The sequence below is a fragment of the Mercenaria mercenaria genome, chromosome 2 (genome assembly GCF_021730395.1).
Source record: "Mercenaria mercenaria strain notata chromosome 2, MADL_Memer_1, whole genome shotgun sequence".
Taxonomy (NCBI): Eukaryota; Metazoa; Mollusca; class Bivalvia; order Venerida; family Veneridae; genus Mercenaria; species Mercenaria mercenaria.
The window spans coordinates 86,868,910-86,885,408 of record NC_069362.1 but is presented as its reverse complement, the minus strand read 5'-3'; the positions used below and the strand labels follow the sequence as shown (position 1 = coordinate 86,885,408).

The 16,499-nt window shown below is 35.0% G+C and overlaps 1 protein-coding gene across 2 annotated transcripts; it reads left to right on the top strand.

Annotated features, from left to right (window-relative positions):
• The first annotated feature begins 43 nt into the window (after positions 1-43).
• Positions 44-15,493, top strand: LOC123564505 (uncharacterized). 2 transcript variants are annotated; one of them, XM_045358145.2, is made up of 12 exons: positions 44-201; positions 6,230-6,476; positions 7,059-7,155; positions 8,483-8,616; positions 9,156-9,363; positions 10,379-10,539; positions 10,806-10,978; positions 11,289-11,399; positions 11,741-11,802; positions 12,009-12,068; positions 13,915-14,148; positions 14,389-15,493. In XM_045358145.2, exons 1-12 carry the CDS (start codon positions 143-145, stop codon positions 14,769-14,771), a joined length of 1,929 nt encoding a protein of 642 aa, XP_045214080.2. In that variant the 5' UTR covers positions 44-142; the 3' UTR covers positions 14,772-15,493. The 2 variants fall into 2 exon arrangements, with proteins under 2 accessions (XP_045214080.2, XP_045214081.2); XM_045358146.2 differs by lacking the exon at positions 7,059-7,155 and adding an exon at positions 6,872-6,968.
• Positions 15,494-16,499: the final 1,006 nt, after the last annotated feature.

Sequence of the window (16,499 nt, the reverse complement as noted above, 5' to 3'; positions counted from 1 at the left end):
ATAATTTTAATCTTTTGAACTTTCGAACTTGTTTTAGGTGCGTAGTGATTTTCCCCATTGACGTCATTCTGACTAAGGCAACTCGGCGTGGTGGATAAGACTTATTCGTAGCAGAGTATAAAAAAAAAAGAATACCTTTAAAATGTCTTACAGAGATAGAATGTCTGGTTCTACTGGAAGATCAGATAGAAAGCCATTAGGGTAAGATTAATTTTGTTGGCTTACAAATTACGCTTCTGTCGAGATTTTCTTCAAATTAGAGGGAAGGCGGTCGTGGGTTTTATTTCAACTTATTCCGCCATCTTTGTTTTTGGAAAAATAGGAAGGGAATAGATTGATTTGAAGAGTTGGTACTGTCGTTGTTATCTAAATTCAAAGAAAAATATTCAACGAAGAGATTTTCTTTAAATCTGAAAAAAATACTGGTGCGTATACAGCCATTTAGAAACAAAATTTTCGGACAGTGGTAGGCACTCGTTAAATTATTTGCAGAAAACACGGACATTATTTCAATTTCAGCTGTGTTTCTTCCAGTCACATTTGATTATAACTGGAAGGTCGTGGATCATTAGAAGAATCTTACTGTGATACAACGGTGTTAGTTATAGTTAAAAAAAAGTATTATAAAAAGATTATTGTGTTAGGACATGCTAGTGAAGCACTGACCAGGTCTAGGAAAGTGGAGTATTTAGAGTGGGCAGACCAATGTTCAGCGTAAAAACTACATATTTTAAATCTAAAAACTGATTGAACATTAACTTACCGTTCTTCTTTATCGTCAGTTTGTAGAGTAATATACGAGTATTCAATCATATTGTTTACATATTTCTAGTCGCATGCTGACGTAATAGGCGGGAGCTAAAAATAGTACCTGTAAAACCTGTGCGGAAGTATACCAACGCTCGGCATACGGCATATTAATCTGCAGGTTGTAATTTTGAACCAGACTGGGCACATCTCCCAATCGGGGTAAATTACCTTGTTCGGGGTAATATACCCCGATAGGGGTAAAAGAAGAACAATAGTACAAAATTTTTGATAACTTTTTTATTAAGGAAGTGCTAATGCTCATATTTTCGGGTCTACTTCGTATGATATAAACAGTTGACAATATGATAATTTTTCAACAGATTTTTGTTGTTTTAAAAATTTCAGAATTTCACCATTTTTTAACATTTGCAAAATTGATAAAATGGTACATAGGCATGTTTGTAATGATGATATAAAGCTTTAGTAAAAATATTTATGTTAGCACTTTAAAGAAAAAAGAAATATCAAATTTTTTGTGCTTTTCTATTGTTCCAGTTGTACCCCGATCGGGGTACATTACCCGGATTGGGAGATGTGCCCAGCCTGTTGAACTATCTATGCATTAAAGTGAAGTATAAGACACATCTAACACATCTCACACAAGACATAGGTTATATTGATTAGCTAATTTTTTTAAGTACATAAACATGTACTTAAATTACCCCGCTCTCTATTCTGTATCTATAAATTGAATAAACACATTTTATACAACAATTATCTTAAGGAATTCATTTGAAGTTAATTTGTCACAATTATATGAGTCTAACTACATGAAATCAATAACTGATGATAGTTAATGATATATTTCCATTATTTTTGGAAATCTTTTCAAAAGTGCCATAAAAATTTTGTCCACATAGTATATCAATTACTTGAACAGCATAAGCTACAGAAAAGTGAAGTACAATGGGTCCATATAAAATGCCATGATAAGGGTTTATAGTTTATTTAAGTATAAAAAAAATTATATAATTAAAAAGAAAAAATGTTTTTTTTTCTCCAAAATTCCGCCTGCAAGCTACTTCTGTAAAACCTGTTCTACCAGAAAATCTGTTTTAATTAGGGCTGTCATCGATAGAAACGATATCGATGTATCAACGATATTTTTTGGTCGATCGATTATCGATTCCCATTTTCAATAGGGCTGTCATCGATAGAAACGATATCGATGTATCAACGATATTTTTTTGTCGATCGATTATCGATTCCCATTTTCAAAAATCGATATTTTACAGAGAGAAAAAACTACACAAATAAACACTCAGACCCTAAAAAACAACTAAAGTTCACAAAATTGTAAATTTGGATAAATGCAAAAAAGGAGTGAAGGCAAAATAAAAATGAAAGATGTTATTAATTTTTATGTATTTCTTTTATTTTATAAATACAAATACAACACAATCAAACAGAAATATGGAAAGTAGGCAATAAAACTACAAATAGCATTTACAGGAAGGTATATAGTATGCATATGAACAAATAGGTCGTTAATCTAACTTAATAATCAATATATCGATGTATCGTCGATATTTGTCTTCTGATATATCGGTATCGCCGATACGCCTAAGACCCAATCAATGACAGCCCTAATTTTCAAAAATCGATATTTTACAGAGAGAAAAAACAACTGTCTAGATAAACACTCAGACCCTCTAAAACAACTTTTTCTGCCTGCAAAAATGTGCCGAAAGTAACGGAAGTTGTCAAAAAAGGTCATGTCTAAACTTGTACCGTAGCAGTCTTTTCCCACTAGCCGGCACTACCTATATGGGTAGAAGTAAAAAGGGCTCAACTTCAGAATCTATTTGCAAAAATTTACGTTGTCCTGTCTTGGAAGGTTGCTTCGTTGTTTGTGCATGTAAAAACATAGAGTATATATACTGTTTCTACGTCAATCTCGGCTTTTTACTTGTTCGCGTATAGCTGATCACTCAGTAAAAGGTACAGAATTTAGCTAGTGCCCGTAACAATAACAATCAAAGATGACCGAAGAGGAAGCCGTCGCCGGCTTAAATAGTGGAAAAACAGTCAAAAGACGGAAGGAAAAGCTTTGTTTTGGTTCGTAGAAACACAGGGTGTTGCTTAAACATGCCTTTCTGTACAACAAACAAACAGTCAAACACTACAAATTTGAGGCCCATTGAAAACTTGGGCAGAAGTTAAAAAAGAAAACAAAAAAACAACAAAAAAAAAAAGAAAAAAAAAAAAAAAACTCGCGGTGCCAATACCTAATCCGAATGTAAACTTGTGCAAGCTAAAAATTAAGACAGGGTATGAAACAGGCTAAAAATAAATAAAAACATTGTAAATAAATAAATTAATTAATTTAATAAATAAATAGATATCTGTGGAAGAGAAATGCAGAATTTTAGCTGTTTGAAACCCAACGCCAGTGCCTGGTATTATAGTTTACTAGGTTGTAAAGTAGGATAAATGCAAAAGAGGAGTGAAGGCACAATGAAGATCTATAAAAGATTTCATTAATTTTCATTTATTTTATTTATTTCATAGATACAAATACAACACAATCAAACAGTAATATAAAAAGCAGGCAAAAAAAAAGACATAACATTAACAAGAAGGTATATAGCATGCCCATAAACAAAGAGATTGTTAATCTAACTTAATAATCGAAATATCGATGTATCGTCGATATTTGTCTTCCGATATATCGGTATCGTCGATATGCAAAAGACCCAATCAATGACAGCCCTAGTTTTAATGAAAGTAGAACACAAAACTGAGTGGCTTTTAGCCTTGCATCGTCTGCTCTACTGTGACCAAGTGACCATACCGGAAATGAACCGCACTTTGATAAAATCTAGCTTGATGTAAACAAACGAAATGGGACTCACAAGAGCTGATATTTTAAATATATATTAAGAAATTCCCAGAGAAACGTGATATATGCCGAGCGTTGGTATGCGCCGAGCATTGGTCTGCCCACTCTACAGATTATCTATAAATTTACAGATTGTGTGATTGCTGATCACAGACACTTTGGGCTTTGACAAGCTTATATTGGTATTCGTCAGCAATTTTTTGCATGCTAGCATCATGCAGACATATCTGACGGACATGAAAATTTTTCAGGGGTTGCTCTGGATATTTTTTAGCTGTCCCAAACACTTTCGCCGTTTGGGAAAATTTGCAGCCAACATTGATGCCGGTGCCAAAAGGAAGATTGGAAATGAAAGTTAATTTTACCTGCATTATAAACTACAAGACCAAAAACAAATACTAAAATTCAAGTTCATTTATTTTAGTTCTATTTTCAAAACTACAAAACAAATTGAATAAAGAACATTTTAGTAAAATGAGTGTTTTACAAGTTCTTTTAACCATTTCTAAATTAAGTACAAACTGCGCTATGAAAAGTCGCCTTTAAATTTTTATCTGAAATTTACAAGTCTGTAACTCGTAAATTTATCAGGTGCACAATCGAAAGCTGTGGAAGTTTTCATGCATGTTTCGGTTCTCCTGTTTTAAAATGCGCGATTCTTGCATCAACTTATTCTGATTTAATTGATTTATTTCAGGGATCAGCCTAGGTCAAAATTTTAGGGAGAAGTGACTTCTCCCTCCACAGAATTTAGGGAGAAGTTGAGAAATTTAAGGAGAAGAATCGGCATAGCATTCAGTTTCTTGCCCATATATATCCACTTTCTGTGGGTCTAGCTGTAACTTATAAACAGTAAATATTTAAGGAAATTGATTCTTGCATTATCATTTTCATGAATTTCTAAATAAAGTATAAACTTAGCTATGAAAAAGTCGCCTTTAAATTTTTATCCGAAATTTACATGTCCGAAATTAGTAAATTTAACAGGTGCACGATCAAAACGGCGTGAAAATTTTCATTAATGTTTCGATTCTCGTACTTTTATAATGCCCGATTTTTGCACCAATTTGTTCAGATTTATACATTTAATTTATTCATTTATTATTTTTTTCGAAAATAATACCAAACTCTTAGTTAATGGCGATCTTTTTACAATATTTTGTACGGCAGTTCTGACGTCCGCGAAATCATTTTTTATCCACAGTACCCGTGCCGTTCATTTACAGAAATTGACCGTAATTATGGTAATTGAAATAATTTTTGAAGTAATCTTTAATAAAATGAAAGAATAATATACAATTGTTGCATAAAATCATGCTCTCGTTAAGTTTATCGGCTTTTTACACGCCGATTGAAAATTTTCAAAATGGCGGCGGCTTACAATATTATTTCTTGACACTGTTAGATATTAACGCTACGATTGGCTGAAGTTTGACAGGCGAGTAGGCGGGGTTGACTATGGATTTATCGATAATTTAATCTAGAATATGCATCAAGTTTTGCAACTTAAGTAAACAGATAATAACTCGCTGAAAAACTCGGCGATTTGGATTTCGCCCGGAGGCGATAATTAAGCGAAGTGGCCGACTTTAAAGCGACGATATCGCTCAAATCGCCTTGTAGGCTGATCCCTGTATTTATTCTTCATCTTTTCGAAAACAATACTAAACTTGGTGATTTTTTACACCAGTTAAGGCGTCTGCTGAATCGGTTCTCGGGCAATTCTTTTATAGAAATTGGCCGTATTTGGATGTAATTTATAATAAAATCAATAAATAATAATATATGCTTGATGCGTAAGATCATGTTGAAGAAGATTCAAGTGTGCACTTGATAAAATTATCGGCTTTTTACACGCCTATTGAAACTTCTCAAAATGGCAACGGCTTACAATATTGATAAATTAACGCTACGATTGGTTGAAGTTTGACAGGCGAGTATGAGGAGTTAACCACGGATTTATTGACAATTAACATCTATTGTATTATGCTTTTTGTGCATCTGAGTCCAACAAAATGACCCTCAGAAATCAACAGAAGCTCATGGTGACCCTAAGTTATCTGAGCCATGAGATCCTGTGACATCAGAAAATAACCCATCTGTCTTGTGTGTTCAACCTTGGTGCATATTTGAATGAAATAAATTTACCTTAAAATAAAACTTAAAAATGATTTCTTAATTTTTCCCAATTTAAAAGGCATGGGCTGTTGCAAAAAAAAAGTAAAAAAAAATCACAGATACAAGTTTAATGTGTTTATATTTCTTTACTCAATCAAAGATTGACCTGTCGACCCCATGTCAGTTTTGTATCCACGGTATGTGAAGTCAAGATGCAGTGATGATTATATTTTATATGTTTCTAGCCGTAAAACAGATTTAACATAGACATTTAACTGGAGTTATGTTAATGTGTATCTAGACTCCGCGCACATTACTTTCAGTCGCTTGTCATTGTACTTTGGGTGTTACAGGTATACTATTTTCAGATCACGTTTTCTCGATTGCAACTGCATGAAACTTTATAAACTCTTGTGAAAAGCATAGTATTGTATTAATAGGTGTCATTTCTTTTTCTAGTTTGGGTTCACATGGTTTACCATCTTCTTTTGGTGGATCAAGAGGTGGTCGTGATGACAGATACGGTGGGGGTCGTGGTGGATTTGGTGGTGGCCGTGGTGGTGGTGGTGGTGGATTTGGTGGACGAAAAGAGAAAGGGTCGCAGCCAGGTGCGTCATTGAGAAAACCTAAATGGGAGATGGACAGACTGCCAAAATTTGAAAAGAATTTCTATGTAGAACATCCCAGAGTGACAAACAGGTCTCCAGTGAGTACTGCTTTTTCTGCTTTGAGTAGTAAACCAAACCATTTACAAGAGTAAAACAACCCACTTTTTTAAGACTTTGAAGCATCGTGTTATAGAGTTTAGAATAACTAGGGAATTTTGAATCCATATGCGGAAGCTAGTCATCTTAATAGAATTTTATGCAGGAAAATGAGAACCAAATGAAGAAATTTTATACCACTTTTTGATCATGAAATAAAATTAGAAGCTGTAGTGGAATTGATCAGAGATGTTAATCTTGAATTTTGTTTTGTGTACCTTTTAAAAAACAAGTGATCTTAAATGCCTTAATTGTAACATTTTTATCTAAATCTAGTTCCTTTTTTAAAATTGGAACTTTTATTCTGACCAGGATTGTGTTGCTTTTCAAATTTCAGATGGAAATCCAAGCATATCTTAGCACCCATTCAATTACATCACATGGACAAAATATACCCAACCCTATTCTTTCATTTGACGAAGCTAATTATCCAGGTAATATATTCTGTAGGAGTCCTATGGTTTGTATATGAAATAATTGTCTGAAGGTAGATTCTTACTTCACAGACATGCTTCATTTTTCAGATGGAAATCCAGGCCTATTGTAGTGCCAACCAAATTACTTTCACAGGAAGCAATGTTGCAAAACCAATCTTAAGCTTCGAAGAAGCCTGTTTTCCAGGTTGGTATTCATGCAGATTGTTATGTTTCCAAATCAGTGGTATACCATGTTTGTTTTTCCTTTTTTGCCATGTAGTTACCAATGCACAAAAATCATCACAAATTATATCAAGAGTGGGTGTGAGGATGAACTTGCTACCATTGTATTTGGAAACATAACCTAGTAGCCAATGCAATAGAAACCTCATGTTTATGGTGCTTGTGTGTCTATTGTACCGGCCAGACTGCTGATGAATCTAAACCAGAACGCCAGTCATTGTTCCTGGAAGCTTTGTATGCTAGTCTCTGTGTCACGTGTTATATGACTGGCTTAATTAATTAAAATACTGCAATTAGTAGTTTACATGGTGTATGTATCTAAAAGGTCTTCCATCACTATTTGAACCGAAACCTAAAAATGAAAGACTACTTGAGAAATAGTTCTAGATGTCTGAATAGACCATCTGCATTTGTTTGAAATAATGTTTATATTGGCTTCAGCACCAAAAGTTAATACATCAGTTTGAAGATTAGTTGATTCAGAATTTAGCTTGATATTGACCAATAGAATTGAGGCATTCAAGGCTGATGTCAGTATACAGGAGCTATGACATGTTTGTTTTTCCTTTTTTGCCATGTCAAGCTTAATTCAAGGCTGATGTCAGTATATAGGAGCTCGGTCATTGAAAATGAACAGTCTACATGTGATTATAGCAATTTTTGCAAATGCATACAGAGCTAAAATAGTTCTTTGTTTTACCATCTGCTGTATATTCAACCAAGTGTGTGGTACTAATTTATTGTTAACATTTAAAATTTATGCAACTCCTTTAAAAGAAGGGTGTGGTATGTTGGTTTGTGATATCAGTTGGTAAACCATTTGTTTAGTTCCATAACTGGAGAACCATTGAGCATATGACAGACTGTTAGGCTGCATTTGGACAGTAGGTGACCCATTACATTGGAGGGTAGTAGGTCATGGTAACAGCAAAATCTGGTCTTTTGGAAAAAGTTACTTATCATTCGTGTAAAATCTTCCATATTGGGCTGTTAAAACTTAAGTTGATGGCCTGTGGTCAGAAGATGACTCTTTGATCGAGATAGGTCAAAGGGTGTGGTCACAAAGACCTTGTAATTTTTTATCTTTTCTATACTGGTAACTAGATCTATGACAAGTCTGTGCTATCAAATCAAGTATTACAGAATGATTGCCTGTTTCCAATGGGGAGATGACCGCTTGCTTCTGTTTTGCAAGCCAAGTCAGTCGATGAAAATATAGTCTTCTGCCAACAGGCCGTCATGGGTAGGGGGGGGGGCACATGTGTTTATAATTAGCTCTTTTTTTACAGAATATGTGATGAGCAATATTCGTGCCCAGTCCTGGACTCAGCCGACACCTATACAAGCAGTTGGTTGGCCCATAGCTCTCTCTGGTAGAGATGTTGTAGGAATTGCACAGACTGGCTCTGGAAAGACAGCAGCTGTAAGTTGCACTCTAGATACTTAGTCTTTGAAAATGATGTTGTCTTGCATGAAAGAGATATTTGGCTAAAAGTAATGCAAAAATTGTAACAAAGCTAAACACATGGTTTCGAGTCGCTAGTTTTACCACATTGGATGTGAAAACACTAATGACGGAGACTTGTGTACTTCGCAGTAAAAAATTGTTTCTTGCATGTAATTGTTTCTAAAAATACGAGATTTTTGGGTTATTCTAAAATAATTAGGTTAAAAGATAACTTGGTAAATTTTAGTTACTATCTTTGTAAAATGATAAACATATTTTAATTTTAAAAACAGATAAAACCAATTATTCTTTACTCAAGCAATTTGCTGATACCCATTCATGGATGGGTCCACTTAGGCAATCGTGATAAACTGCCTTGCTCAATGACAACAAGATGGGAGTTACCAGAAATCAAACCTGGGGCCTTCACCTCTGTAGGAAAGTGTCTTGGGGCCCCCTCAGCCAATGTCTCCACAGATGGGGGTTTCTATTGATACAATTCTTTTTTCTTTCAGTTTATTCTGCCAAGCATTGTACATATCAATCACCAGCCATATCTTGAAAGAGGCGATGGTCCCATAGCTCTAGTCCTTGTACCAACAAGAGAGTTGGCACAACAAGTGCAAGAAATCTGTGCAGAGTTCGGATCTACATCCAGTATACGGAACTGTTGTGTTTATGGTGGTGCACCAAAGGGACCACAGATCAGAGATTTAGAAAGAGGTAAGGAAAAACTTATGCAGTTTCAAAGACCTTTTTGTATGGCATTTCTCAAAATATCTTTTAGCATAACTTGGTCAAATGGAAATCTGAAGATTGCTTACCATAAAAGTACCGTAGATACCCGTGTATAATGCGCACCCGTGTATAATGCGCACCCCCGATCTTAGTCCAAAATCCTGGGAAAAAAAAAAAAAAAAATTTGGTCAATTTTGAGGTGGATGGAAAACGAAAGTAGAGTTTACATCGACACCGGTAATAAATTTTATCTCCACGGCGGAGAGCAGCATCGGTCTCACGGTACTATCGATTTTTGTTTTCTCGAAAATAAAACCAGTAAATTATTGTTATATTTGTTGTTTTACCTTTTTTAATTCACTATTTTGAATAAATAAATAGCAGCTAATTCAATATTTCGGAATGGTATCTTTCAAAATGACATGAGCTTCTCAATTTAAACTGATAACAAAAGGTGTGATAGTGTTTTTGTCACGATCATAAAGCCAGTAATTACCGGCAATCAACGTGTCACCTCGTGTCAATTATGTTGTTCACAGTTTGATCTCGGTTAAAGATAATTCTCGATCTTTAATTAGTAACATAATTTTTGTGATTTATAAACATTTCTTTCGTCAAAATACTTTTAAATTTATATGAAATTAATTTTGTTTGAAAGAAAAATAAACAATTCGATCTTTTACGGAACGTAACGGCAATCTTAGATTTTAGCGGAGACAGTAAGCGCGGGGAGTAGTTTCCCTTTACCAAAATGGCGAACATCGGTAACAAACTTGTTTTGAAGTTGGAAAATTGTCTATACCTGTGTATTATGCGCACCCACGATTCGGGGGTGGTCCCGGGGGTCAAAAAACTGCGCATTATACATGGGTATCTACGGTAGGTTAGTTATTTTAGGAGACGCAAATGTATATGTTATTAAACAACAGAGCATGTATTTTGTGGATATTGTTCTGTAAGATTTTTGAAAAAAAGTTCAACAAATACTTTTATTTTTCAGGAGCAGAAATTTGTATAGCAACACCAGGAAGACTGATCGATTTTCTTGAATCTGGAAAGACCAATCTACGACGCACAACATATCTAGTCCTTGACGAAGCTGATCGTATGTTAGATATGGGCTTTGAACCACAGATTAGAAAGATAGTCGAACAAGTCAGGGTAAGTAAACAAATGGATAAGAACTTAAAAATTCCAGTAGTAAAATTATAAGATCCAGTTTTGAGAAAAAGATGTTTGGTCTTGCATGTAAAAAAAGGTTTATAAAATGTCAACCAGACTTTATCTATAATTCTATTGACCTGAATATTTCACTGAGATACCATATACATTTCACTTCTGTATTTCTGTAATTCACTGAAGAACATGTAAGGAAAACTGATTTGGACATTTATGATTATTTTTAATTGCTGATATTTTCACTTTAGCCTGACAGACAAACACTTATGTGGAGTGCAACATGGCCGAAGGAGGTTAGGCAGTTAGCTGAGGAGTTCCTTGTAGACTATGTACAGATGAACATTGGAGCTTTACAGATCCATGCTAACCACAATATTCTACAGATTATTGATGTGTGCCAGGAAGCAGAGAAAGACATGAAGTAAGCAAACATTCGTTTCATATTGGTTAAATGCTACTTTTTCATCACTGTTTAGAACGTTAGTCAATTCTGCAGAGCTTGCAGGAGTTACTGTAAAGCAGTCTGGTATGTCAAAATTTTGTTTCATGTGCATATTAATATGCACCCTGAGATAATTTTAATAACATAAATATTCTTTATAATTTTGACAGTATTTACGATCAGTGTGGGATTCCATCTGTGAAAGAGATTACTATCAGAAAAGGTTACAGTAGTAATTGGAAGTATGCTTCTTTGTTCAAATGTAAATTTTATTGATTTGTGGTGGCAGGTTGATGAAATTGCTTGAAGAAATCATGCAGGAGAAAGAAAACAAGACACTCATGTTTGTAGAAACAAAAAGAAAAGCTGACGAGTTACAACGCAGGATGAAACGAGATGGGTAAGGCATATAAATATTACTGTTTGATAAGAGAAAGGTTCATAGTAAGGATTGAAGCATCAGTTGTAGGAGTGTACAGAGATGTAAGGAGAATTTATAGATATTTAAAAATAATGAAATTGATAATATGAAGTAGATTTGGTTTAATAAGTTTGGAGTTCCTATTAGCTGTGAATAAGATTAATTCAGAATAGCAATAGTACTTTTTGAAGGTGTGACCTTCACGCTTGCAGAGTTGTTATATGCAGTTTAAACGTGCTAAATATCTATGGATGTTTACATCCACTGTAAGAGTATAACTTGCCTACAACAGTTAAATCAGTGTTTACTTTGACTTCCAGGTGGCCAGTGTTGTGTATCCATGGTGACAAGTCTCAGCCAGAGAGAGATTGGGTTCTTAGTGGTAAGTAGTAGTTAAATGAAGATAAGTTTTAAGTTGTTGTAAGATAAAAAAAAATGTAAACAAACGGTGTGTACTGATAATGTACTCCATTTAAATATTCAGAATCTGCGCATAACAAATATATATTCATTCTTCACTTAGTTACAATTATTATTTTAAGTATTATCACAGTAAGGTTTCATTATCAATGTTCTTTCTCATTTCAGAATTCAAGCACAGTCGAGTTCCACTTTTAATAGCTACAGATGTTGCTTCCCGTGGTCTAGGTTTGTTTAAACACCCGGAGTGTTGTCCTTTATCAGATATTTTTATACGGTTAAAGATTATAACATCTTGAAAAAAATCATTTTATTTATGCTTTGTAAAATATTCATTTAGTTTACTTAAACATCTTAGTTGCATACCAGCAAGGAATAGTATATTTAAAGTCTTTGAGTTTATGCATACTGTATGCTAATGTTCATCTCTTCTGTTTTCCATTTCCTTGTTGATAGCTTCATAGATTAAGAACAGCTTGAATGCGGCAGGAGGCTCGATGTCGGCATGACAAGACTGGAAAGATATGAGGGGAGGCTACTGTAACTGAGGGGAGATCACTCCGAGTGGCTCCCATCTTAAGTGTCACATGGTGGCTCTGCTTTCATCTATATTTCAACCCTCTTGTGGACTTCCATGTAAGTACAACAAACAAGAGGGACTTACGATAGGAGTAAAGCAGAGCAAAGTTTTGGCACTTAGATTTTTTTTAAACTTGTTTTATCAACAGAATGTAGTCCATGCTTTATTTAAATATCCAGTTGCTACATATGTCACAGAAAACCCTTTACTGAACATAATAATTACATAACTTTTTATTTTCTAAAAGTCAAGTTTTACAACCTAGGAAAAATAGGGTGGTGGAAAAATTTAATGATGTTAATATATTCTGTACTGAAGCATTGTTGGGTAGTCTGAAAAAATCAGCTGCCTGCAAAATATGTTTCAATTTAGTACATTTTTCAAAAACAAATTGTCAGTTTTCAGGCTGCCCACAATGTTAAATTATTGTTTATGTGTATGATTTTCATAACTGCTTTGGAACATGTGGCTGTTAAAAGTTTTGGGTCTGGGGTCAAGTTAGGACCTTGGTAACAAAGACCGACAGTCATATTGCATAGAGACATGCTGAATGTTACAAATTGGCTGAATCTTGGTTTGAATTAACATATAATCTGTGACTAAACTGGATACGCAAAATTACTTTTAACCATGGACTTGCATTTTATTTGCTTTGGACGAAAAAATTGACATCTGACATAACTATTGATTTAATGACAACTTAATTATCAAGCAATGATGACAGCTGCGGAAGGACCAACGGCCCTCCCTCACTACATTGTGGTGATGTCATGTCGTAGAGCCCTGCCTCAGGAGAGATTTCACCAGCTACAAATCTGGTATTTATATGTTGGTATTGTCGTGCACATTACATGGATGAAAAGGCAAGAGTTGGTATAGGAGCGTACAAGGCCAGTATTGGAGGGGCAGGGGTTGTTTAAACGATATGTACTGAAAAAATGTTAGTGGCTGTTAATGACAATACTTAGCCATTTCATGTTTGAGATACTGATGGGGATTTCTTAATTACGATATGTTAAATGTCAGATTTAGATAAATGGTCTTAGAGTATGCTCTTGTGTTGTTTTTTGGGGAAAAATTGTCTTTCATATTGCATTGTTGTCTTGCCATTACATTCAAAGTATTTACATACAAATACATAACAACAGTAAATGCGATGTTTGCAGTGAAGAGTGTTTTCTGGAGAAAAAAATTTCAGGTCAATGATAGTGTTGAGTGCAATTGTGTATGGGACTGTTTTGCATTATTTCTTTAAAGTAAATTTTCCTATTTGTAATTGAACTTAACAGCATATGTGTAAAAAGGCACTAAATGTTGTCCTGTACAAGAAAGGCACTTGACCTCGGACCCATTGACTTAGCCAGAAAATCCTCTTTTTAAATATTCAGTTTAATTCAGAGTTGATTATTTCAGAGTATGATTTTGGTGGTGCAGAAAGTAGTATAACAATGTTGATTCTCTTTATAACTAGAAACATGTTTCTTCATTTTTTAGATGTGGAAGATATCAAATTTGTCATCAATTTTGACTATCCGAACTCCTCTGAAGATTACGTACACAGGATAGGACGTACAGGAAGAAGTTCACACACCGGCACAGCTTACACATTCTTCACTCCAGGCAATATCAAACAGGCCAAAGATCTCATTGATGTTTTACAAGAGGCAAAACAAGTAGTCAACCCTAAATTGTTACAACTCGCAGAAAGCTCTAGAGGATTTGGCAAAGGTAGGCATATCTTTTTAAACTGAACTTGTAAACAGTATTAACATCTGAGGAGCAATGAGGAAAATATGATAAACATAGTGCAGAAGTTTAGTGATTTGTTTATACATAAATAGATACTTAATAGCATGTAAAGTTTTAAACTAAGGTCCTTACCAATGCAAATGTTGAAACCTGTGGAAGTGAAACAGTTTAATTAATGAAATACAGATTCTTTTCTCAGTGATAGTGCTTTTACTTTAGGTCGTTATGGAAGAGGAAGAGACAATTACGGTGGTGGATCAAGGTTTGGTGGTGGAGGATCCAGGTTTGGAGACAGATCCGGTGGTCGAGGTGGCTCCAGGTTTGACTCTGGTAGCAGCCGTGGAGGATTTGGTAATCGTGACAGCAGAGGTGGTGGTGACCAGAAGGGATTCGGAAACACAGTGAAAGGATTTGGCAATACAACTGGTCGGGGCAGAGGTGGTGCCACCGGCAGTGGTATGGGATCTGCAGGCGGGCGAGGGGGTTTCTCTAATCAGAATGGACAAATGAATGGCTTTGGTTCACAACAGAACAATTACACCAATGGTGGTAGCTATGGTCAGCAGCAGGGCTACAACAGCTGGAGCGCCATGGGGAAATAGACTTGATCAGAATCTCGCAAACATCAGTAAAAAGAAATGATAACTTTGGTGCACTTTATGAGCTCTTGTAGTATTTGAAGAGTTTGAGATTATAAAATGTTAAAGTGCAAAAATACCTGTGACTCATGCATATTTGAGAAAAATTTACTTTTGGAAATTGTCCATTTGTGTGCAGCATTTTCAGCAGATGTAAACAATTTCAAGGACAGAACAAACATCTAGTATTGAGCTGCATGTGATTCATTAAGTACAAAAAAAAAACAGGGACTCTTAAGAAAAGTTCCAAATTCAGTTAAGAAGATTTATTCCTACAGTTTGTATTATGCGAACAATTTCTTGCAAGTACAGAACAAGTATTGAGTTTTATAAGTGACAGATTGTTGCAATAATTTAAATTAATATTGCTTGTCAGATGATGTGATTTTTGAATGGTGGTAGTAGACAGTACATTAATATTTATTTCATTGTTTATAAATCATCTTTTGTTACATTCATTTTATCATTATTTTAATCTCCATTGAAATTTCTTAAAATCATTGCTGGTTCATTTTATTGTAAATTGTCAGTCTTAATTTTGTTTAATATGATTATTGCCTGCACTTCTGCTAAGAGACAGTAAACTATTAGTATTTTGTCATCATTGGACCAATGTTGTACTGCCACCTTTTTGTTGTATATTGTAAATATTCTTTAGACTGAAAATAAAAGTTAAAAAACCTGTATTTATGTTACACTGCTTTAATATTTGTGTTGAAAGATGGCTGCCATGGCCTTATTAGGTTTTATGAGGGTGAAGTAACGGTAGATAGGCGTGTCCATAGAGACTACCTGCATCTTTAGCTTGGGAGCTATCCTACTCGACCAATCTGTTCCATGTCCACATGCATTTTCTCTCCGTCTCCGTAATAACATGATTGGTCTGTCTCCAACATACAATAGTTATTCGTCATCAACACCCACATATACTTTATGAAAGAAAACTTGAAATTTTCTCCATTTAGGGCTTTTAGGCCATTTTTAGCTCACCTGTCACAAAGTGACAAGGTGAGCTTTTGTGATCGCGCGGTGTCCGTCGTCCGTCCGTAAACTTTTGCTTGTGACCACTCTAGAGGTCACATTTTTCATGGGATCTTTATGAAAGTTGGTCAGAATGTTCATCTTGATGATATCTAGGTCAAGTTCGAAACTGGGTCACGTGCCTTCAAAAACTAGGTCAGTAGGTCTAAAAATAGAAAAACCTTGTGACCTCTCTAGAGGCCATATATTTCACAAGATCTTCATGAAAATTGGTCAGATTGTTCACCTTGATGATATCTAGGTCAAGTACGAAACTGGGTCACGTGCCTTCAAAAACTAGGTCAGTAGGTCTAAAAATAGAAAAACCTTGTGACCTCTCTAGAGGCCATATATTTCACAAGATCTTCATGAAAATTGGTCAGAACGTTCACCTTGATGATATCTAGGTCAAGTTCGAAACTGGGTCACGTGCCCTCAAAAACTAGGTCAGTAGGTCAAATAATAGAAAAACCTTGTGACCTCTCTAAAGGCGATATTTTTCATGGATCTGTATGAAAGTTGGTCTGAATGTTCGTTTTTGATGATATCTAGGTCAAGTTCGAAACTGGGGCATGTGCGGTCAAAAACTAGGTCAGTAGGTCTAAAATAGAAAAACCTTGTGACCTCTCTAGAGGCCATATTTTTTTATGAGATCTTCATGAAAATTGGTCA